Genomic DNA, 22,622 nt, shown 5'->3' on the forward strand with positions numbered 1-22,622 from the left:
TTTCCACATCTGTAAGTTGGGGATATCGGCACCTGCCCCAGAGGTGGGCAAGGACCCCCTTAAGATCCCGCTGCAGAGTGGAGCCAGGCATGTGGTGGGTCTTGGTCAATGCTGTCCCTGTGGGCCACCTCAGTCCTCTCTGGCGGTGGCCAGGGTCAGAAGAGGCTGAGACTGTGCCACCACCAGGAGCTTGTATCCCCCGGGATTGTCCCTGGTGAGCCACCCCTTGGTCCCCACTCCCCTGAGCAGCCACGTTGACGTTGGGCAGTGAGCCAAGGGTCTCGCATCCTGGGGACGGCAACGCCCATCTGAGCGCCGAGCTCCAGGTCCCCTGGGTTCCCTTGACCCCACACCCTCTCTCTTCCCCACAGGACGGGCTGAAAGGGGACCCTGGAGCCAGATGGCCTGGGTTCCACCCTGGCTCTGCCCTTGTCTGTCTTCATGACCTTGGGAAGCCCTTCACCCCCTGCCTGTGTCCTCACCTATAAGCTGGACATGTGGGGCTGGTGCCACCTCAGACCTGAATCCACGGAGAATTGACAGACCGTGTCCCACCTGCCCCGGGCGCCCTGTCAGCGAGGGGGCCTCCCGAGCTCTGCACCAAGGGCCTCCCTCCAGGACCCCCCTCCCTCCAGGACCCCCCTCCCTCCAGGACACCCCTCCCTCCAGGACCCCCCTTTCTCCAGGACCCCTCTCCCCTCCAGGACCCCCCTCCCTCCAGGACCCCCTCTCCCTCCAGGACACCCCTCCCTCCAGGACCCTCCTTTCTCCAAGACCCCTCTCCCCTCCAGGACCCCCTCCCTCCAGGACCCCCCTCCAGGACCCCCCTTTCTCCAGGACCCCCCCTCCCTCCAGGACCCCCCTCCCTCCAGGACCCCCCCTCCCTCCAGGACCCGCCTCCAGGACCCCCCTCCCTCCAGGACCCCCCTCCCTCCAGGACCCCCCCTCCCTCCAGGACCCCCCTCCCTCCAGGACCCCCCTCGCATCATTGTGAGAACACGGGACCCTCCTTGGACTGCACTCGCGTCCCAGCACTTGGGGACCCAGGCACACCCTCCTAGCTGAGCTGCGGTCACCTAACCCTCTCACTAGCAAAAGGAAGCACCGCCATGTGCCTGGAGGGGCAGGAGGGACCAGCACACAGCGCCTCTGAGGGACTGGTGCCCAGAAACGCGACTTGACCTGACAGTTTCTCCCTGTTTGAGGGCAGTTACCTCGGGTCCCCTGCCCCCCCCTCCCAGAGCCAGGTGGCCATCCTCCCTCCCCCGCCCCTGCTAGTCCAGCCTCTTCCTCTGTCCATCTGTCTCCCCAGATGGGGGGAGAAATGTCGCGGTTGGCCCACTTTCTAACTGGAAGGGAACCATATGGAGGGGTTAGCTGGAGCCCAGGGCCCATGGCCACTCCCTGGCTTCCTGTGGGGGGGTGGAGAGGGGCTCCGTCCTGCCCAAGACCCTGGCACCTTCTCCCTCTGCCTCAGGACCTCCCGGGACCATGCTCTTCTTTGGCGTTCGGGACTTTTTGGGGTCTAGGAGAGACCAGGGAGCCGCGCGCGCGCGCGCGTGTGTGTGTGTGTGTGTGTGTGTGTGTGTGTGTGTGTGAGAGAGAGAGAGAGAGAGAGAGCGCGAGCGAGCGCATAGCACGCGCGTGTAGCCTGGGGTCCAACAGGGGGCCTGGCCCACAGCAGCCACCCCCAGGACTCTCTCCCTGGGCGGGAGCCCAAGACGGGAGGGTTTGACAAGTGCCACCCCCCCCAGGCTCAGCTCGGTGTGGTGCCGGGTGCTGCCACTTCCCTGTGGGGCGGGGGTCAAGGTCCTTGAGCGCAGCCACCTGCACAGAGATGCTGGGGGTCGGGGGGTCTGCGGAGAGCTTAGGTGGAGGCCTGGGGGCGACTGGGCTGGCAGCCGGGGCCCAGCCACGGTGGGTGGTTGGGGCATTGGCTGGGCCTGGAGCCAGCCCTGTTTTGAGAGGGACCCAGAGGAGGGACAGGGGCACCCACTGACTGAGCCCCGACCACACCACCAGGCCTCAGCCTTGTCCTCAGAGGCCCCTGCCCTGCAGCCCAGTGAGGAGGGTCTGTTCGCCCTGCTGCTGTCACCCTCTGACTCCAGCTCTCCCCACCTGTCAGGTGCAGTGTGACACAGGTGTCCACAAGTGCCTCCATACCAGGGGGTCAGGGGGGATTTAAATCCATGAAGGACACCCACCCTTGGCCACACTTGAGAGGCCCGTCTGAGGCTGGGAACCAGCTGGGTGGGAATTCAAACTGAGGCCGGGCTCTGGCCATGGTCACCACCTCGACCCAGGGCCTGTGGATGGCCTCAGGGACAGGAGCCCAAGAAGTGTGTGGATGTGAGCTTGGGGACACTGATGGCCCAGGTGGCTCTCCTTCTCAGCGGATCTTCTGAAACCCCCTCTGAGATGGTTCCAGTAAAAATAACCAATATTTGCTAAGCGCTTCTTGTGTACCAGACGCTAACTGTATTTACATGTATTAGCTCATTTATTTTATAACGATCCAATGAAGTACAGAATCTCATTATCTCCACTTTATAAGTGATGTGTCTCAAATACATCAACAGCTGAGGTCACACAGCAGTAAGGAGCAGAGTGGAGATTTTTCTTCTCTTGGTACTGGGGACTGAATTGAGGGGCACTTTATCACTAAGCTACACCCCCAGTCCTTTGTGTTATTTTTATTTAAGACAGGGTCTCACTAAGTTGTTGAGACTGGCCTCAAATTTGCAATCCTCCTGTCTCAGCCTCCCGAGTGACGGGGGTTACAGGTGTGCACCGCTGTGCCTCGTCAGAGTTGAGATCTGAACCCAGGCAGTCTGGCTCCTAAGTGTGACGCTGGCCGCCTCTTGCACTTGCTTCCAACTGCTGGGTAGGGAAACTGAGGCCAGCTGGTGAGTGGAGCCAGTTCTGCGCTGTGGCTGTTCTGATTGAACGGCTTGTGTCCAGAGGCTAGGACCTGGGGGCTGAGAGTCAGGCTGGGGACCTTGGGCAGCCCCCGTCTCCTGGTGTGTGTGTGTGTGTGGAGGGGACAGTGGGGGGACTTGGGCTCCCCCACCCACCCTGGCTGACCACAGACTGTCCCTCAGGGGGCGTGTGCATCGCCCAGTCGGTGAAGATACCGCGGGAGCCCAAGACGGGAGAGTTTGACAAGATCATCCGGCGGCTCCTGGAGACCTCCAACGCCAGGGCCGTCATCATCTTTGCCAACGAAGATGACATCAGGTGGGTGCGGGTGGCAGTGGGGTGGGCGCGGGATGCACAGAGGTGGGAGTGGGCAGGTTTCGGGCGGGGACCTAGGCTACTGCTAACGGCCACGCTTCCCTCCCCACCCCGTTCCCACATCCACTCTGCCTCCCGGGAGGGGCAAGCTGGTGCTTCAGTGGAGGGCTGGAGGCTATGGCTTGGGGCCAGGCTACCTTGGTTCTCATCCTGCCTACTAGCTGTGTGACCCCAAGTGAATTCTTAACCTCTCTGGGCCATTTTGCTGCTAAAAATGTGACCTCATGATGCTTGCCTGCTGGTGTTCCAGAGTAGAATGTAGGAATGGGTGTCAAGGGCTTACGGTAGGCCTGGCATGAAGGGGGTGCCAGGACACATTGGCCACCTCACCGTCCCTCCCTCCTTTCCTTGGAGCCCAGGACAGGGAAGAGTGTGGGCCAGGTTCTAGGGCTGACTGGCTTGGGCACATAATCACTGTGGGCAGGATGGTCCCCTCCGGGGGCCTCTGTCTCTGTGTCTGCAGACTGGGGGCAGGGGGCTGTGGCTGCCTGGACATACAGGGCAGAGACCCTGGGCCTGTCCCTCTCTGCGGGCTCTCCGCTGGGTAGGGATGGCCTTAATGGATGACCTCTGGCCGCCCGTCCCAACCTTCTCTTCCTCTTGGTTTCTCTTTGTCCCTCCTCCCTGAGCCTGGTGGCCAGGTCAGGTTGGTTAGAAATGCCCTGTTTGGGGGAGGCACAGCCTCTGCACTCACTGCCCAAGGCTGCCTGGGCCCATGGGCAGACCCAGGCCCTTTTCTTTTGGCAGTGCCTGGGGTGGAGCCCAGGGCCTCCTGCCAGCCCTCGCTCCGCCCCTGAGCCACACCCCAGCCCTGGGACATTTTCCTTTCAAACCCTTTTGGTCACTTGGTGAAGACCCCGTTCTGGACTCCTGAGTTCCCACGACACAGAAAATCCCCAGGGACATTTCCAGGTCGGGGAGGATGGATAGAGGAGGGAGTTCTGGAAGGTCACTGAGGCCTCAAGGGCCAAAGGACACCTCTGATGGGGGTCTCAGGCAGGGGAAGGGGGTTGTCCTCAGGGCCCCGTTCTGACCGCCCCCAAGGTTCACAGAGGCAGCGTCTGAGGGGAACAGGTCCCTAACTTCTGGCTCTGGATGTTACTGATGCTCCCAGCCTTGCCTGAAGCAAGGGGGCCCCTTCTGAGCCACCAGTCCCTGCTGCCACCACTCCCCAAAGCCAGCCACTTCCTGTACCCCACTCGGCCATGCACCCTGCTCCAGGCCACCTGCTTTTGGGGACACCTTCAGCTCAGCTGGACCTGCATGCTGGGAGGGAGGATGAGGCTCAGTCCTTTGTCCTGGAGAAGAGGCCCCAGAGGGAGGGACCCTAAGGGACTTAGATTGGCTCCAGAGCCGGCTGTGGGCGTGTGGTGGGAGGCAGGTCATTTCTGGAAACCCACATGCATTTCCAGAAGCAAACAGAAGTAAAAATAACCCCAGGTGGCTTTGCAGGATGGAGGGCTGGGAGCTCTGGTCACGTGGGCTAGCGGATGCAGGTGGTATGAACAGGCTGTGGGCAGCCTGCTGGGGGGGGGGGGCTGCCTGGGAGGACCTGGAAGGTCGGGAGTAGGGAGGTGACGGGTGAGGATGGGCCACAAGGCCTGCTAGGTGCCGCCTCTGGGGCCTGCAGGGATTTCTTTCTGGAAGCCCCAGGGCCTCCTGCTCAGCCGCACAGGCCCTGGAATCCAGGCCTGGTCCTCCCCAGGCACAAGGGTGGGCAGTTACTCGCCTCCTCTCTGCCCCAGACCCTCCCATGGGGGAGCTGCCCACTCCTCTCTGGTTTTCTCCTCCCAGAGGCCTTTGCAGGGGCCACTTAATTCCTGCATCCAGTGAGCACCCGTGGACCACTGTGGGCTCCTTGTTGCTGTGTTAGGCTCAGTCCTTGGTTTAAGACCACTGTCCATGGCTGGGCGCAGTGGTGCACACCTGTAATCCCAAGGGCTACAGAGGCTGAGACAGGAGGATCGTGAGTTCAAAGCCAGCCTCAGCAAAAGCAAGATGCTAAGCAACTCAGGGAGACCCTGTCTCTAAATAAAATACAAAATAGGGCTTGGATGTGGCTCAGTGGTCAAGTGCCCCTGAGTTCAATCCCTGATACCCCAAAAAAGACCTCTGTCCATGAGGATGGGGTAGGGGGTGAGCACCAGGCAGCCCTCCCCCCATCCACCTGGGTAGGGTGAGGGGAACAGCTCTTTGAGGGACCTGGATTTTGGGCACAGAAGATGGAGGAAGGAGAGGAATGGGCAGAGGGCACTGTGTGCAGAGGGGTGAGGAAGGGGTAGTGGCGGGGTAGCCGTGTGACAATGAGTATGAAGTAAGGAGGGGCTAAGGAACATGGGGTGGCATCCAGCTAGGAAGGCACAAGTGCGAGGGGACAGGGGCTGGCAAATGTAGTTCTGGAACTGAGTCAGACAGGGGCAGGTGTGGGTCTGGGGAGACAGGTGTGGGCTTGGGCACAGGCCCCGGCCAGGGGAGTAGCTGTGCCAACGGTAGGTGTGGGCCAGGGCTGGGGGCTCCGTGGGCCTGTGGGTACAGTCAGAGGGCTCAGGGGGCATCGGCGGGTGGCCAGGCCTAGCCTGCGGGAGAGCCTGGGCTGTGGGAGAGCTGTGGCCGTGGTGGGGCGGCTGTGTGGCCAGACACCGGGGCCGGGCCGGGGTGTGTTCCGCAGGCGCGTGCTGGAGGCGGCGCGGAAGGCCAACCAGACAGGCCACTTCTTCTGGATGGGCTCTGACAGCTGGGGCTCCAAGATCGCACCTGTGCTGCACCTGGAGGAGGTGGCCGAGGGAGCTGTCACTATCCTCCCCAAGAGGATGTCCGTGCGAGGTAGGTATGGTGCTGGCCTTCCCACTGCCCGTCACCCCACACTACTCTTGTCGTCCTCCTCTCCTTCCGTCCTCTCTGCCCCCATCTTTCCTCCTCTGGCCTTGGCACGCAGCCTCCTGTGTACAGTGGCGCTGGGCTGAGGAGCCTCGTAGGCCCCGCTCAGCACAGCCGAATTCAAGTGCAGATTCAGGACCTTTCTTCATCTCTTCTCAGATATTTCTGGGTGTGGGAGGCGTGTGGCACGCTCAGGAGGCTCCTCTGCGAAGGGCTCTCCTCCCCCCACATGATTCCACCCTTCTCCCATCTGGGAGAGTCCTCTGCCAGCAGGGTGGGGAGCTGCCAGCAGGCTGGGAGACGGGGTGCCTCCAGAGCCTGCCGAGGCTGGCAGGCCTCCGATGGCCTTGGGCTGGGCCTGCCCTGCATCCCCTCCTTTTAGGGCAAAACCCACAGTCACCTTGGATAGGGACAAACTGCTCTGGCAGAGCCTTGCAGGGTGCTAGGCATGAAGTTTCCATTAATGGCCTGATTTGGCAGGGACCTTGCGGTCTCGCCACGGGGGAGGCGGGCTCGTGGCCTCCTCCTTTGCTGCCCTCTCTCTGTTCATTGGAACCCAGCGTTGATGGAGCGCACATCTGCCTCTCGGTCAAACTTTCCAAGAGACTGAGGCCGAAGGAGGGGACAAGCTCAAGGTCATGCAGCAGTGTCCTCTCTTCACCCTGAGGCACAGCACGCACAGGCAGCGGAAGTTTCCACACCACCCCTCTCGGTCCCAAACCTTAATAAGCACAAAATGACAACAGCCCTGGCTTCCTGGTGCCCTCAAATGCTAGTCGCCTTTCAGATACCACATGGAGTGTTCCCAGACTCTGTGATGCCCCCCTACCCACTCTCCTGGAGGAATAGAGTGATGCTCAGAGAGACTGGCACCTTTGGCAGTGAGTGGCAGAGTAGATCTTTGGACACAGGACTTGCTTAGGAAGTACCTTTTGTCTCTGGGACATTAGAGAAGCTTTTAGAACAGTGGTTCTCATCTGGGGGTGATTTTTGCCCCCAGGGGAAGTTTGGCATTTCCTTTGGTTGCCACAGTTAGGGGGTGATGCTTCTGGCATCTAGTGGGTAGAGGGTTGGGATGCTGTTCAACATCCTACACTGCACAGGAGAGACCCCCACAACCTGACCCAAAGTGTCACAGAGCAGAGGCAGAGCAGCCCTGGGGTAGGCCAAGTGTCACTATCCCTCAGGAGTTTTTCTCCTGCAGCTCTGACAGTCACTGAGCTTCTGTCTGGACCTTTCCATGGACAGGGTGCTCAGCACTTGATGTGGGTGCCACTGAGCTTTCAGATGTTCTGGCCTGTCCCCAGCAGTTAGCCACCTGGGGACAGGGGAGTCAGTGCTGCAGAGGCATCTGGGAGGAGGGAGAGGGCACCACTCACCAGCAGCAGCCTGCTTGGGCTGGAGCAGGGCTGTGAGTCTAGCAGAGCACGAGAAGAGAAGGCTGCATTTGTCATCAGTGGGGACATTCTGGACTTGAAGGGGAAGATCCAGGTCCTGGCCTTGCAGTGTGCCCTGGGTGAACCCCCCTTCTCTGGCCAGGGCTCCTCACCAGCCTCTCTGTCTTCATCTAGGGACCCCTGGGCCGCTCCTTCTCCCAGAAGCCTGCTGTTAGCATTTGGGTGGCTTCAGGCTGCAGGAACGTCCTTGTCAGCGTGCTTCGCGCCCATAAAGCAGCAGCGTAGATTACACATGCTCCCCCTGGGACTTAATCCAGCTCTTTTCATTTTGAATGAAATGAAATGTTCCCCGTTTTGTTTTTGCCGGCTGGCTCTGGATCAGAGGGTGTGCGCTTCGCGCTCTCTCTCTGGGCCTGGGCCACCTCTGAGCCATGGGGCACCGGGGAGAGCGGGGCCGAGACCCTGACGCCCGGTTCCTCCCCAGGCTTCGACCGCTACTTCTCCAGCCGCACGCTGGACAACAACCGGCGCAACATCTGGTTTGCGGAGTTCTGGGAGGACAACTTCCACTGCAAGCTGAGCCGCCACGCGCTCAAGAAGGGCAGCCACGTCAAGAAGTGCACCAGTGAGCACGAGCCTGGGGCAGGGCCTGCTGGGCGGGGCCAGGGGCGGGGCCTGTGGGGGCGGAGCCGGATGGGCGGGGCATGTGGGGGCGGGGACTGCTGGAGGGGCCAGGGGCTGGGCCCTGACCTGTGGAGCTGCAGGGAGAAAGCCTGGCAGGGAGGAGTCCAGGGGGTCCAAGAGCTGATAACCCCGGGACAGGGGCAGGAGTCTCCTGGGCCAGAGGCGGGAGGCAGCAGGTGTGGAGATGAAGGGGAACCTGGGGGCGGAGTTGGGAGCGCATGGGCGGGGCCTGGGGGCGGAGCCACAGCCAGTTGAGGGTGCTGTGGAGGGTATAGGTAGAGCAGACCACTGTGTCCTCTCCGGAGACAGTCAGAGGGGCTCCTCGGTCTCTGCAGGAGCCCCCTGCAGCGTGTGCTTTGGGTTTCATCTGCATATTCCTAGCCCTAGACCAGTGGGACTGGTGTCCAGTCCTGTGTCCAGTCCTGGCACACAGTGGTCTGGACGCTATAGAAACCACTATAACCCCTTGGGTTTCTCTCAATCACTCAACAAACACCAGCTTGACTCCCAGGACGCCCTGCCCCGGCGCTGAGCATAGTGGATCTAGTAATGAACGGAAGAGTCAAAATTCTCTTGGAATTTTTATTCTAATGAAGAAGCAGATGATAAACAAGATAAATAAGTGATAGACTATGTCTGAAGGGAAATGTGCAGGAGACACAAAACGGATAGGAAAAAGAATGGGCAGGCTGTGCGGGGAGGGGAACTGCAACCGCCAAGAGGCCTGGGAAGCCCTCTCTGCAAAGGAGACGTCTGAGGCTGAAAAGAAGAAAGAAGCGAACCTGGTGGAGGGCAGCGACTGGTCATTTTTCAGGTGGGAAAAGGGAGGCCCAGATGAGGTGAGTAAAGGGACCTGAATTCCCACAGATGGGAGATGGTGAAGAGGGATTTGAACCCGGGTCTGAGCTCTTGGCCTTCAGCACTTAAGGTAGCAAGATTGTTCCCCGGGGGCGTGTCTGGATGTGGCTGTGGGTGTGCTCTGGGTCTGGGCAGCTCTGCAGCAGGACCCCTCAGTGACATGAGAGGGGACTTCTGGGTGCCTCCCAACCTGAGTGGTACCTAAGTGGGGTGAGGAGCTCTGTCCTCTGTCCTTCCACTCTGCCCACGCAGGGTAAGCAGAGGCTCAGGGGGGCCAGGGACAAGGATTCCTGGAATCGTTGACAGATGCTGGTCCACCAGGGCCAGGGGAGGAGGGAGCCAGGTGAAGTGGGGGGTGGTCAGTGAGGGTGTGCTGTCCTGTGCTGGCCCTGGAGACCCAGGCAAGCTCACAGCCCAAATCACTTTGTCTGTCTAGAGCCACATGGTCACAGAGGCTGGGCCCTCAGGCCAGTGTGACCACATACCCAGCCTCACTCCTGTTCTGGTGTAATTACGGAGAACATCCTCTTTCATTCTCAAAGTGCTCCCAGTGAGTGAAAAACTGTACTGACCCCTGATCCCAGGGATGGGAATGGCATGGTGAGCCTGGCACAGGGGGCAAGATTGGCAACTGGGCCTCCCAGCCCCAGCGCCTAGGCCGCCCAGGGCCAGGCACTGTCTGAAGTCACCTTACTGTGTGTGGGGGACAGAGGGGAGAAGGCCCCTGTGCAGACCTGGGTGGGGACTTGGAACCCTTTTAGCAGCCCTGAAGGGAGGCGCTGCTCCGCCTGTCAGAGCAGGTAGGAGAGGGGGACCTGAGCTGGGTTCCGAAGAGGGCAGCTTTGTCCCGAGCCTCCAGCAAGCCCTGTGACCCACTCTTGAGCCTTTGCTTGCTCATCTGAGAAACGGGGTTGATGGCGAGCCAGCCCAGGGGGTGTCTCTGCAAGGAAGGGATCATTAATGGAGGTACTTGCTGGACTGTAAAATGGTAGCTCTCAAGCCTGGCTGTGCCTGGAGAGCTTTTAAAACTATTACCCCCCCACCCCCGTCCCCTGCCGCCTGGCCAACTGAGCCAGGACCTCAGGGGCTGCGGATATTTTCTCTGTTCAGCTCTCCGGGTGATTTTAATATTTTAATATGTACCTAGGGATGGAGCAGTGGTCCTTAAGCTTTTCCTACATTGCATCATCGGGGGAACCTTTTAAAAACACGGACACCTGACTTCTACCCCTGAACACTCTGATTTAATTTGTTCTGCGTACATCTGAACAGCAGGATTTTTTTTTTTTTAAAGAACCCCAGGTGGTTCTACTGTGCAGAAAATTGGGGATTCTCTGACTCAGAGGAGACCTGAGTGGTGGGAGGGAAGGCAGAGCCACCCAGAGGACGGCAGGCACCCCAGGCTCCAGAGGGTGCGGCACAGGGGTGGAGGGAGACGGGTGGACATGAGGGGATGGGGGTCCTGTATCTTCTCGCTGCCTGTGGAACTCCATAGAGGCTGGTCCAGGTTCTTGTGTGGCCCACGTTGGACACAGTGAGCCTGCCCATCTCTGGGGGAAGCAAGGGCCAGGGAGCCACTGGGAATGTGTGCGGGACCTGGGACACTGAGATCTGGTGCTGGTGCCCTATGTCCTGCCCAGGGGTGAGTGGGAAGAGGAGGACAGGGGGACCCCAGTGCTGGTTTGGGCACATGGGAGGAGGGTAAGGGAAGGACCCAATCCTGAGTCTAGATCCAGCCCTGTCTTCTCCCTGCTGTGTGACCTTGGGCAAGTTATTGAACTTCTCTGTGTCCCAGATGCTCCTCTGTAGAACAGAGATGTCACCTCCCATCTCCGGGGGTGGTTGAGAGGATGCAGCCTATAACGAGGCGGTCTGGAAAGTGTTGCGTGTGGCAGGTGCTGATGGAGGGTTGTCCCCGTCGACAGGAAGGAGCCGTGGGATCCAGACAGGCACTCGGGTCATGTACTAGCCTGTGTTGTACCAAGTCTGTCTGTCTGCTCTCGTATCCTGGAGGAGGGACTGTGCCACCCCGAGGGGCGGTGTGACGGTTACAGGAGTGGCACCCATTTTATAGAAGAGGAAATGGAGGCGAATTGTGAGCGTTACTTGAGAGAAAGATGGCAGAGCTGACTCACAGGCAGTTTGACTCCCGGCCCTGCCTCCCTCCCTGGTCCCTCCTGATCCCTCTCGGCCTCCCTCTGTCCCCTCCCCCCAGCTGTGGCCGGGAGCCCCTGACTCCCGGGTTCCCCAGCTCCCCACAGGCCACAGCCTGCCTGAGCCGGCCTCAGTCCCAGACCAGCAGATGCCATTCCTGTGTTTGTCCCCTGCTTTGCCGAATCCATTCCTCCTCACCTCTGTCAGCACACGGGCCTGGGGACCTTCGGAGAGGGTGGGAAGGACCGTCTCGCACCGGGGCTAACACTCGGGAAGATTCCATCCGTCCTGCAGGGCTGTCTGAAGTCGGCTTCCCCTGGGACCAGGCTTCCAGGGGAAGCCATTTATTTGGGAAGGGCTCTCAGGATGGAGGAGAGGAGGAAGCAGCAACTGTGACATTGAGCAGGTTACCGCGGGACACCTGGTGCTTGTCCCCTGGGGACAGTGGACAGAGGCGCGAACTCCCCGACCTCCCCTGGGTGTGGGAGCTGGGCTGTGGGAGCAGCTGCCCGTCCCTGGGCGGTCACTGGGTGGTGGTCCCGGGACCTCAGCCTGCCCATGGCCGTGTGAACCGGCTGCTGGGCCCAGAGAGCCTCGGGAGAGGGCAGGGGCCGCGGCCTGGGGACTGTGTGCAGCCCTGGCTGTGCATCCTGGTGCTGCCACCTACTAGCCGGGTGGCCTCCCTCATCTGTAACAGGAATCTGTCCCCCCTGCCCAGCACCTCCAGGGCCGTCCCGCAGGGCACTCCCTTCCCCACAGCTACCGGGAGATGGCGCTGCTCTGTGGGGTGCTCACCCCTGGGCCTCCCACACTTAGGCGGGGTGGGGTCACCATGAGGGGCCTCTGCAGCTGCGGAGCCCGTGGGGGGACCGCCTGCCGCCCCTCCTCCCAGCCCCTCCCTGGGAGCCCAGAGCAGGGTTGGGGAATTAAAGCCATAAACAAGGCAGATGTGGCATCCGTCTTTTTGACAGCCCTGCCAGCCAGGTGATGGCTGCGCGGAGGAGGCACGGTTTACGAGGAGACAGGGAAAATCTACTGCCTGCTGCTCCCAGGGCGGAGAGCTGGGGGGGCGACGGCGCAGGATGGCTGGGGATGTGTGGGGGACGCCAATCACCCCGCCTGTGCCAACCGCCACAATAACAACAGTAATAAAAATGGAAGAATAATAACAGCGAATGTTTACATAGCACCGTTAATTGAAGAGTGCAGGTTTTGCCTAATTCTAGGGTTTGGCCTTTTGTCTTTACAAAAACCCATTTCACAGACGAGTAAACTAAGGCCCCAAGAGGTTAAGGACTTGCCCCAGGGAGTAAGAAGCAGAGTTGGGATTTGAACCCCAGAGCCATTTGGCTCCAGAGATGTGCTGCCTCAGGCCAGCTAATGTCCCAGCCTTCTTTTGCAGAATCTTCCCAGCTCCACATCCCCAGAGGAACCAAGGGAGCCTCCCTCCTGGGGACAGGAAGGGACCCGTGTTTGGGAGCACCCACTGTGTACCTGCTGTGAACCATGCGAAGAACCGGCTGTCACTCAGACCTTCCACTGCAGGGTGGTGACAGGATCCTGGCCCTGCCCCTCAATGCTCCTTCTCACTTGTTCAGCCAGGAAACCAACCAGCACTGATTAAGAGGCTGACTATGTGCCCAGCCTACGCTAGGCTTGGTCGAGGGGACAGACCTGCTTTGGAGAGTCCCCCAAGCCCTGCAAATGGCAGATAATCTGGCCTTGCAGACAAGGTAGCAGAGGGTGGGGTGGCCTGGCAGCCAGTGTCATAGGCTCCAGGGCAGGCTATCCATGAGGCCAGAGGAGGACCCAGGACTCCTGGAGGAGGTGTCACCGAGGAGGCAAACCTTCAAAGACAAGGAGGCAGAGGAAGAATGAGACATGTGGGAATCTAGGAGAGAGCATGTCAGGTAGAGGACAGCACGTGCAAAGGCCCTGAGGTGGGCTCAAGCTCAGCAGGTCTGGGGAGCCGTGAGGAAGCACTGAGCAGAGCAACAGTGGGGACATGAGGTCAGAGAGGTGGGGAGAATCACGAAGGCCATGTGGGTGATTTGAAAGGCCTTAGCCTCTTTCACAGGATGAGAATAGCCACTGCAGGGTTTGAGAGAATGGAGGGGACCTGGTTTATATTCCGATGGCTCACTCTGGCTGCTTCCTGCGGAGGAGGTGGGGCTCAAGGGCAGAGTGGGAGACGGTGAGGACACTGGTGCTGTGACCCTGGTGGGCGGTGCCAGGGCCTGAGGCAGGGGTGTGTGGAATTGCTGAAGAATTTAAGGGGAGAGAAAGGTGACAGGAAGTCCAGGGTGTCTCCAAGGTCCCTGGCCCAGCCAGCAGGTGGAAGGGCCACTCTGCCTGAGATGAGGCACGGGAGGAGGAGCCAGCTGGGAACTTGGACTGTGAGGAGGTGGCAGGGCACAGAGGGGGCTGTTGGGAGAGCCCAGAGGGGCCAGGACGGAGCCCTGGACACGGGGAGGTTGGGGGCAGGGCAGGGGAAGTGGGGGGTGGGGCAGCAGGAACCTGAGCATGGGGTTCTGGAGGTGCAGGGAGCCTCGGGGAGCCTAGGGAGAGGGGGACCTGGGCTGGACCACTGGACTTGGCCACTTGGGGTCCTTGGTGACCGCCATGAGCTCAGTGTCCTTGGAGAGGCGGGTCCAAACTCCAGAGCTGGTCGGGAGAAAATGGAGCCGAGAAATTGCTGCGGGGACTGAAGCAGCGGGAGAGGACAGGCGGGCCGGGCGGCGGGGTGCTGAGTGATGGGGCTGTGCTGAGTGATGGGGCTGTGCGCCCGGGGTGGGGGTCACCAGGACACAGATGGGCTCTGCCTGGGGCTCCATCCTGTTAGGGAGAGGTGGGCTGGCCCTGGGGCAGGGGAGACCTCAGAACCAGGGTGGGGCTGGGGACCCTCTGTCCTGGGCTCTGGCCTGGGTAGGCGTCAGGTGCGGCAGCTGCAGGTGTGACTCCCCTCCTGTGGCCCCAGGTGCCATTCACTTCACAGACAAGGACACCGAAGCTCAGAGAGGCTGGGGATCTCCCCAGACCCGGCCAGAGGTGGACGCAGGGTGATCATGTCCTGCTTCTCAAACTGGGGTCCGTGGGCATCTGGGGATGGATCCCTGGGGTCAGAGTCTTTGGGGACCCAGGTGTTTTGGGAGGATCCAGAAGGTTCACGGTTTCATTTTGAGGGGGTCCTGAAGTGTCTTCCACCAGCTCCAAAGTCCCCACCTCTCTGCTGAAGTGATCATTTGCAGTCACTGTCAGAGTCACCGTCAGAGCTGGGGCTGGAGCTCTGAAGCCACCTTGTCATCCTGGGTCGTACTCTCGGGACCCACAGGGTCATTTACACCCTAATGGTTGCAGCTGGCTCCAGGTTGAGAAGCCGGCTCTGCCCACAGAGCCCCTGGGCTTGACCGTGAGCCCCTGGCCGCCAGGTCGGGCCTCCGCTGGGCATACCGTGTCACCTTCCTGCGCTTCCATTTCCTCATGAAATGGCCACCCCGTGTGTGCCAGCTGTCCCCCCAGACGCTGGGGTCCAGCATGCCCTGGGACAGGAGGGAGTTGGTATGGATCTGGGGATGAGTTTGGGGGACAGAGCTGGGGATGAAGGAGGGGCTGCGTGGCTTGGAGATGCCCAGGGTCCAGGGAGGGACCCCCAGAAGCCGTGGTGTGTCGCCGAGAGCAGGAGGTGACCGGCCGGGATCCCTGGCTGGGGACTTCTGGGAATCCTGGGCAGGATCAGGTGACAGTGATCGTGGCCTCAGGAGCAGGACTGCAGGGGCCTTCAGAATGCCCTGGTGGGTCAGGGGGCGGGAGGACGGCTCAGCCGCGGCAGGAGGTGGGTGGGGAGGAGGGAGGCGCCCCTCTGCCCCTCTGTGCAGGCCACTGGGCACCCATCTCATGTCAGGCCATGTGGGTCAGCACTGGGGCCAGCCTGCGCCAGCTGCACAGGACGGGGCGGGGAGCCACGGCGGGAGGCTGGCCTCAGAGACTGGGCATCTTCCAACAGGAAAGAGTGGGGGGCGAGGGGAGCTGTCTGGGCACAGGTGTGGCTCTGGGGGCCACCTCCTCGTCTCCCTCAGTCGCGAGCAACCCCTCAAGGCCAGTGTTACCACCTGGGCCTCACGTCTGCGGAGGACACAGAGGCCTCAGGAGACCGCTGCTTGGCCAGGATCCCATAGCTGGTCTCCTGGGGACACCCCGGGCCCTGGACCTGCTCTCTGGATATTTTCTCAAGGGACAAAAACTGGTGTGTGTGTGTGTGTGTGTGTGTGTGTGTGTGTGTGTGTGTGTGTGTGTGTTTATAGGGGCAGGTTCGTGTGTGTAGATGTGTGTGGCGTGTGCACCATCTACATCTGGTCTCACTCAGGAGCATGCATGTGTTTATGCAGATGCTGTCAGTCCCCTGCCACTGTCCCCAGGACCCCAGCCCTCACACCCTGTGGTATGAGTGGGCTTGATGCTCCTGGAGGCCTGAATCTGACCAGATGGGGTGACCCTGAGGTGCCCTCTGCACAATCTCCTGGAGGTCCCCAGCGGGACCGACCCCCACCTGGTTTGGCGACCTTCCCTTCCCAAATGAGACACCTGCCATGTTGTGTGTATGACTTCCGTAAATGTGTGCTGGTTCGTGCATTGGCTACTCTGCATGCGTGGATGTGAGGACGTGCGTCTGGGTGGCTGTTTTGTGTACCTGGTGCGAGGCCCCTGCGTGCAGACCGCGGCTGGCCAGGGAGCCGTGGGGAGGTGAGGGGGAGACAGGGAGGGCTCTGATTATTTCAACCTTGAAAACTCATTTCAATTACAATTTACAACCTGCAGACAAAGGCTGCAGTCACCGTAGTAACCACAGCTCCAGGGTTTGACGGAGAAAATCCTCCCGATGGTTCCCCGGCTGGCTGTCACCCGTGGCAGAGCCAAACGCATCTCTGCCTCACTGTGCCCCGGGACACAATTAGGACATCTTCAAACTGTTGCTGCTGTCAGTGCCGCCATGTGTCTTGAATTTATCTCCCTCAATAGCTCTCAGATATGCGAGTCGTGCTCCTTCCCAGAGCTGCCCTTCTCCAGGACCCCACCTGCCCGCGGGAGGGAATGTTCTAGGCCCCTCCCTCCACTGCTGCCTACCGCCTCTGGACCTGCCAGTGCTCCTTCACCCCCCTGAAGCCTGGCCAGGCAGGGGCAGGGCCTGGACCCCAGGGGAGGGGCCGGGGCAGGGCGGGGGCTGTTCAGGAAGTGGACTCCTTTGGAGTCAAGAGATTTGGGTTCAAATTCCCTCCCCTTGGCCTCACCATGGGAGTGCACTTCGCCTGACACTGTTGGGTCCTGGGGGGTGCAGATGAGGGGCCCCGGGCCTGGGGTCCAAGCTGCCATTTGAGAGAGGGCATTGGGTGGGGGGGGAGAGAGAGAGGGAGGGAGGGAGGGAGAGAATATGCGTGCTCATGGCTTGGTGTCCCCTTTGCAGGGCACCTCACTGCCCCCTGGTTGTCAGTGTAACAGGGTCAACCTCGAGACAGTCAGGACAAGGCGGGCAGCTGTGCAGAGGTCTCCAGGGTCCCTGGGCCGCACCACTAGGAGGCCGGGCGCGAGGCTGCTGAGGGTCTGCAGGACCCCGGACCCCATTTTGCAGGAGCCACCCCAGGGGGGGAGCGCCTTCTTGGCAAGGATGCCCCTGGGGGATGCCCACCCTCCAGCAGCAACCCTGGTGGCTTTGTGAGCCCAGCAAGAGACCTGGAGGGACCCAGGAATGGATGCTTCGGTGGGGTCCTCTGAGGAGGGACCTGGGAGGGCAACCAGGGAGAGGCCCAGGCCGGCTTAGTGGGGGAGCTACATCTCCCCAGAGGGGAGCCAGCCTCTGTGTCCTTGGCCTTGGGAGAGTGCTGTCTTCTTCCTGCAGTGGCCGCAGCCTCCCGCTCTGTCCCTGCTTAATAATTGATCTCTTCTCTGCTGAGTCGGGTGTGGTGGGAGCTGCCGGAGCGAGTGCTGGGGCTGGGGGTCGGGGTGCACATGGGGTCGGGCCTGTCTGCAGGAGTTGCTTCCCAAGGGACCCTGCCCTTTGGGCACAGTTGGCCCTTTTCTTTCTCTCTTGGCTCTTCAGAACCCGGGGTCAGAGGCCTTGGACAGAGAGGCAGATGGAGAAGCTGGAGAATGTGTCTCATGCTCGTCCCCTTCTGTTTGTGCTTGACCTAGAAATAGTGCTGCTGAGCTCCCAGAGACACATCAGAAAGAGGCCTCGGGTCAGATGCGGCCTGAGGGAGGCAGGGTGGGGTCTGGAAGCTGGGAGCACTCAGCAGTGGCCAGAGCCCAGCTCCCTGGCCGCGTGACCGGGGCTTCCCTCTCCAGGCCTCGGTCTTCTTGGATGTAAAATGACAGTGGGGCAGGTGACCCCTGGCCCCAGCATGGCGAGTCTGATATTTATTTATGTCTGTCTCTTCTTTGCAGCTCGGGGAGTTGACCCCAGGGGTGCTTGACCGACTGAGCTACATCCCCAGCCTTCTTTTATTTTTTGAGACAAGGTCTTGCTGGGTTGGCCTTGCACTTCCCGTCTCCCCGTCTCCCCGTCTCTGCCTCCTTCCAGGGGAGCTGGGGTCACAGGGGTCGTTCCAATTTCTAACATCCACCTGGCCATCTGTGAATGTCTAACCTGAGCTTGGCCGGGCAGGGTGTGGGCTCCTGGCCGGCAGGTTAAACCGAGTGACCAGGCTGGCCGAAGGGTGATGTGCCACAGGCCAGTCAGCCCTGTTCCGGGGCTGTGGGTGGTGACTGTCCTTCCTGGTGTGGGGGGTTGGATGGTGGGTAGGTCACAGGGAAAGGCAGTGGGAGATCTGCACCCTGGATCTACCTCTGAGATGTCCCAGGCAGGAGACGGACACAGTGACTTCTGGAATCCCCAGGGAATCAGGGCCTAGTGCCAACCTGGCCCCCCTGGGAGCTGGGGGTGAGGCTTATGAAGGTCAATTTCCTTCTTCTGTCCTTGAGAGGAGACTGTGGGCCGGGCAGTGTGCAGAGGCTGTGGCCTTGGGAGTGAAGCCAGGCTTCCCTGGGGCTCTGTCCCCCTCCTCTTGTCTTCCTGCCCTCGTGTCCTCTCCTTGGTGACCCCAGCCTTCCTCTCCTGCTTTCCCCACCTGCTGCCACCCCTCCCTGTCTAGCGTGGTGTACAGGCTCAGGCAGGAGTGCCCGTGTCCAGATCCCGCTCCGCGCACTGCCGCAGCGTTGCCAGCTTCTCTGGGCCTCCGTTTCCCCCTCTCTCTGGGGGGTCCATGACCCAGGTCATAGCATTGTTGGGAGCTAAAGCCCGTCGCCACCCAGCCCAGGCCTGGCCTGTGGCAGGTGCTCGTTGGGAGCTGGGAGTGCTAGTTGTTGGGGCCCCTGCCAGAGCCACCTCCTTCTCCAGGAGACCTCCTGTGCTGCTCCAGCCCAGGGACCCCGTGGCCACTTCAGAAGCCTCCCTTGTGACTATTTGCATGCAGCATTACATGCTGGCCGTCCACTCTGTGCCCAGTGTTTCTGTACCTCACCCCACTGCAGCCTCATGCCTCTGGGGCAGTGATGATCCTCTTTCTACTGACAAGGACCCAGAGGCCTCTGGCAGCCCAGGAGTATCGCAGGGTGGCCAGCACCCCACCGGAATAGTTTCCTGCTCAGAAGGTGTGAACCACCTGAGAAAAAGAAAATCTGGAATAATTAGTAAAGAAATAAGAGCCAGAAGTTAGACTTAAAAGGGAAGATGGCCTGAGAGGTCCTGCGGGCCCACAGGAGCCGAGCTGGACAACCGGCAGCTGCTCTGGCTCTTGATTGACAGAGCATCCAGCGCAGGAATAGGCTTCAGGGGTGGAGCCTTGCTTGGTGGTGACCAGCAGTCAACAGGTTGTGGGCATCTTGGAAGCCACACCCACCTCTGAGAGGCCGTTGGGCTGTGTGGCTCTAGTGGGTCCAGTGAAGTGCTGAGCCTGGCTGAGCGGAGTAGGAAGTCACATGTAGTGGGCGGTCGGTCTCAAACCAGCAGGGACAGCTGCGCTGGGCATTTCCAACACCAGACTGTCCTGCCCAATGGCTTCCATGTCGATTTGGGACTTGCACATTTCATGCATGGCTCCTGGCACAGGAGCGTCACACAGCCATGCTGCAGAGCTTGGGTGGGCACCGAGGACAGGTCAGAGTCTCGAGGCCTGGAGGGCTGTGGCAGTTGAGTGAGGGGGTGATGGAGGCCGTTCCCCATTTTGCCAAGTTCTCCCACCCTGGCTCCTGGGGGAGGCTGTTACTGAGGTGGAGATGGAGTGTCTGGGGATGATGGTGACTCAGGTGTTTGGAATGGCTGGAAACCACTGAGAGCATCAGGAGACCAGACAGTCTCACTGGGCCTCTGTGTCCCCACCTGCAGCCTGAGGTGAGCTTGGTGTCCTCTAGCTGCAGAGGCTGTCCATGGTGAGCTGCTTTGGGAGCATGGCTCTTCTTTGTGACAGGCACAGCCCTGTCCTGGCCGTTCCCTAGCCTGAGCCGTGTAGCTGCTCCATAGCTACAGGGTGGCAGGTGATGGGGCGTCCTGGCTGTTCTGGGGTCCCGGGGAACCCAGCCGTGAGTGGTGCTGTGGCAGGACAGTGCACCCTCTCATCTCCTTGGTGCCCCTGCAGGACCAGCTCCGGGGGTGGCAGAGCAAGCCCTGATGTGTGCATGGACTGGCTGGGCCGCCCCTCCAGGCCCCAACGGCCACTCTGGTTCCACTGTGAGATGGGGGGCTCACAGGCGCCCCGTCCTGGGGGTCTCGTTGCAGATCGCGAGCGCATCGGGCAGGACTCGGCATACGAACAGGAGGGGAAGGTGCAGTTTGTGATCGACGCTGTGTATGCCATGGGCCACGCGCTGCACGCCATGCACCGAGACCTGTGTCCTGGTCGCGTGGGGCTCTGCCCCCGCATGGACCCTGTGGATGGCACCCAGCTGCTTAAGTACATCCGAAACGTCAACTTCTCAGGTGGGGGCGTGGCGCAGGGCGCTGCTCAACCCCGGGGTCCTGGGCCGCGGGAAGGAGTCCTGGGGCTCCTGGGTTGGAAATGGGAGTCTCCTCAGTTACCTCCAGGAGGAGGGACCCCGAGATGTTCCACGGAGGGGCCTCCCAGAGATGTCTCCGCCTCTATGTAGAGGCTCAGCGAGACACCCCACCCACAGGCATCGCAGGGAACCCCGTGACCTTCAATGAGAATGGAGATGCCCCTGGGCGCTATGATATCTACCAGTACCAGCTGCGCAACGGCTCTGCCGAGTACAAGGTCATTGGCTCCTGGACCGACCACCTCCACCTCCGAGTAAGCGGGGCGGGAGGGGCCTGTAGGGGCTCATGCCATCCCAACCTGTGGGCGGGCGCCAAGGGAGGGCGTGGCTGCCAGTCGGGCCTCCTTCCCAGGGTCTCTTTCAGCCCGCACCCCAAAATAGAACAGGGTGCCTGGAGTTTATTTTGGGGGGGGGTGAATACGGGGGATTGGACTCGGGGACACTTGACCACTGAGCCCCATCCCCAGCCCTATTTGTATTTTATTTAGAGACAGGTCTCACTGAGGTGCTGAGGGCCTCACCAGTGCTGAGGCTGGCTTTGAACTTGGGGTCCTCCTATCTCACCTCCCTGGAGCCACTAGGATTACAGGCGTGTGCCACCGTGCCCGGCAGTGCCTGGAGTTCTGCTGCCATTCTGTGCCTTGTCCTCTCCCACGGCTCAGGGGTTTCCAGGCTGCTCCCCAAGGGAGCCTGGGGGCTCTGGAGAGAGGAATTCACACACGCAGACCTGGCCAGAGGCTTGGCGGGAGGGGCCACTTGGGAGTCTGCGCCTGGACAGAGGGTGGAGTCTCTTGGTGGGGCACAGAGAGGTGCTGGGTTTCTGGCATTGGCTGTGGCCAGGGAGTGAGTCCCCATCCCTTCAAACCACGCTAGATGGCAGTCATTTTTCTGGGTTCTCCTAGTCACACCTTCCCAGCTCACAGAATGACCCAGGAATGCGGTGGCTTTACCTCTAGCCCTCAGTGTCCCCATCTGTGAAATAGAGGTGTGTTTGGGAAGAGAAAATACCTCCAGTTCCTTCCTTAGGGACACCCCTGTGGACGTGTCACTGCCCTGCAAGGGTGAAGGGGTGAGCTGTGCTCTGGTGGGCACAGTGTGACACCTTAAAGGGCCAGACTGAGGAGACCATGCTGGGAGAGCTTCATGGTGTCCCCGTGTCCTCCTGTGACACTCTCTAGCCCCCAGCACCATGCAGTCCCTTCTAGGCCAGAGGACACAGGTCAGGAAAACCAGCCCCAAGGAGGCAAGGGAGCTCTCCCAGAGGCACCCAGAGCCTCCTGTGAGGAGGCCCCTGGCTGTGAACAGACAGAACAGGATGGGGGCACTCAGCAAGGTGGAGCCGACAGGCAATGGAGGTGCCTCCCTGGGGGCAGAGGGCAGAGCAGGCCTGCTGCTGGTTTCCTGAGCACTGTGTGCACCAGGGCTGTCCTGAGCATGGTGCCTTCCTATGAGGGTGGCAGCTCCGAGGTAGGCACTGTCATTGTCCCCATTGCCCAGATTGGTTGATGAAGGGAGGGGTCTGTGGAGGTGGCCCTGGACTCCTCCCCGAGCAATGCAAGCCTCTGCACTTGGCCTGGCCATCCCAGCCTGGCCCAGCCCGTGATGCCCTCCTGGTCCTTGGTCCCCCTTGCCTGGAGGCTGGCGGTCAGCTGCTGGAGCCGTGGGCTGGCTGGGCCTGGCTGGCTTTCTCCTTAGGTGGCTTTGTTTGGGCTGCACTGTGGGCCCTCTGGGACCCGCGGGGGAGGCTTCTGCTACCGGACACTGTCTTCCCCAGGGGCTGAGCCAGGGCCTCTCGTTACAGCCGAGCCTGGCTGCCCAGGTGTGGCCATCTCTCCAGCAGCCAGGGCAGCAATGTCCTGTCTTCCCGGAGCTGCTGTTTCCATGAAGTATTAAAATTGTCCCATGAAGACTTCCAGGGGACTGCCCTTAAGTAAGAAGGGGCAAGGTGCCGTCCTACCTGCTGTGGCTGAGTCAGATAAGAAAACGAAGGCCCGAGAGGCCAAGGTCCTGTTCAGGGCTGTGAAGTCCCTTAGCCACAGAACCGTGATCCTAGGACTTGACCACCTCTGCTGTCCTTTCCCCTGGAACCACAGAGGTTTCCAGAACACCCACCATGGTCCTGTGAGCTGGGAGGAAGGTCTTCCCCTGAGGGGGGCTCAGTGGGCAGGGATGATGAGGGCCTTTTCATTCCTCCAGGACCCTGTGCTGGTCACTGCTGTCCCTCTGGCTACTTGGGTGACACATTTTATAAGGCCCAGAGCCACAGAACAAACCTCTTATAACCTCTTCCCACCTGCCACGAGGCCGGCTCTGGGT

General features: G+C 60.8%; 1 protein-coding gene across 7 annotated transcripts in view; it reads left to right on the forward strand.

The window, feature by feature from the left end:
* The window catches only part of Grm4 (glutamate metabotropic receptor 4), a 93,652-nt gene that overhangs the window by 56,702 nt on the left and 14,328 nt on the right, over positions 1-22,622 (forward strand). For all 7 annotated transcript variants that reach the window (XM_078020175.1, XM_078020176.1, XM_078020178.1 and 4 more), the window contains 5 exons: positions 3,102-3,237; positions 5,963-6,117; positions 8,053-8,193; positions 20,029-20,229; positions 20,424-20,560. In XM_078020175.1, the coding sequence (XP_077876301.1) occupies positions 3,102-3,237; positions 5,963-6,117; positions 8,053-8,193; positions 20,029-20,229; positions 20,424-20,560 (770 nt within the window). The remainder of the gene's footprint in view (positions 1-3,101; positions 3,238-5,962; positions 6,118-8,052; positions 8,194-20,028; positions 20,230-20,423; positions 20,561-22,622) is intronic.

This window comes from Ictidomys tridecemlineatus, chromosome 8, assembly GCF_052094955.1.
Source record: "Ictidomys tridecemlineatus isolate mIctTri1 chromosome 8, mIctTri1.hap1, whole genome shotgun sequence".
NCBI classification, from domain to species: domain Eukaryota; kingdom Metazoa; phylum Chordata; class Mammalia; order Rodentia; family Sciuridae; genus Ictidomys; species Ictidomys tridecemlineatus.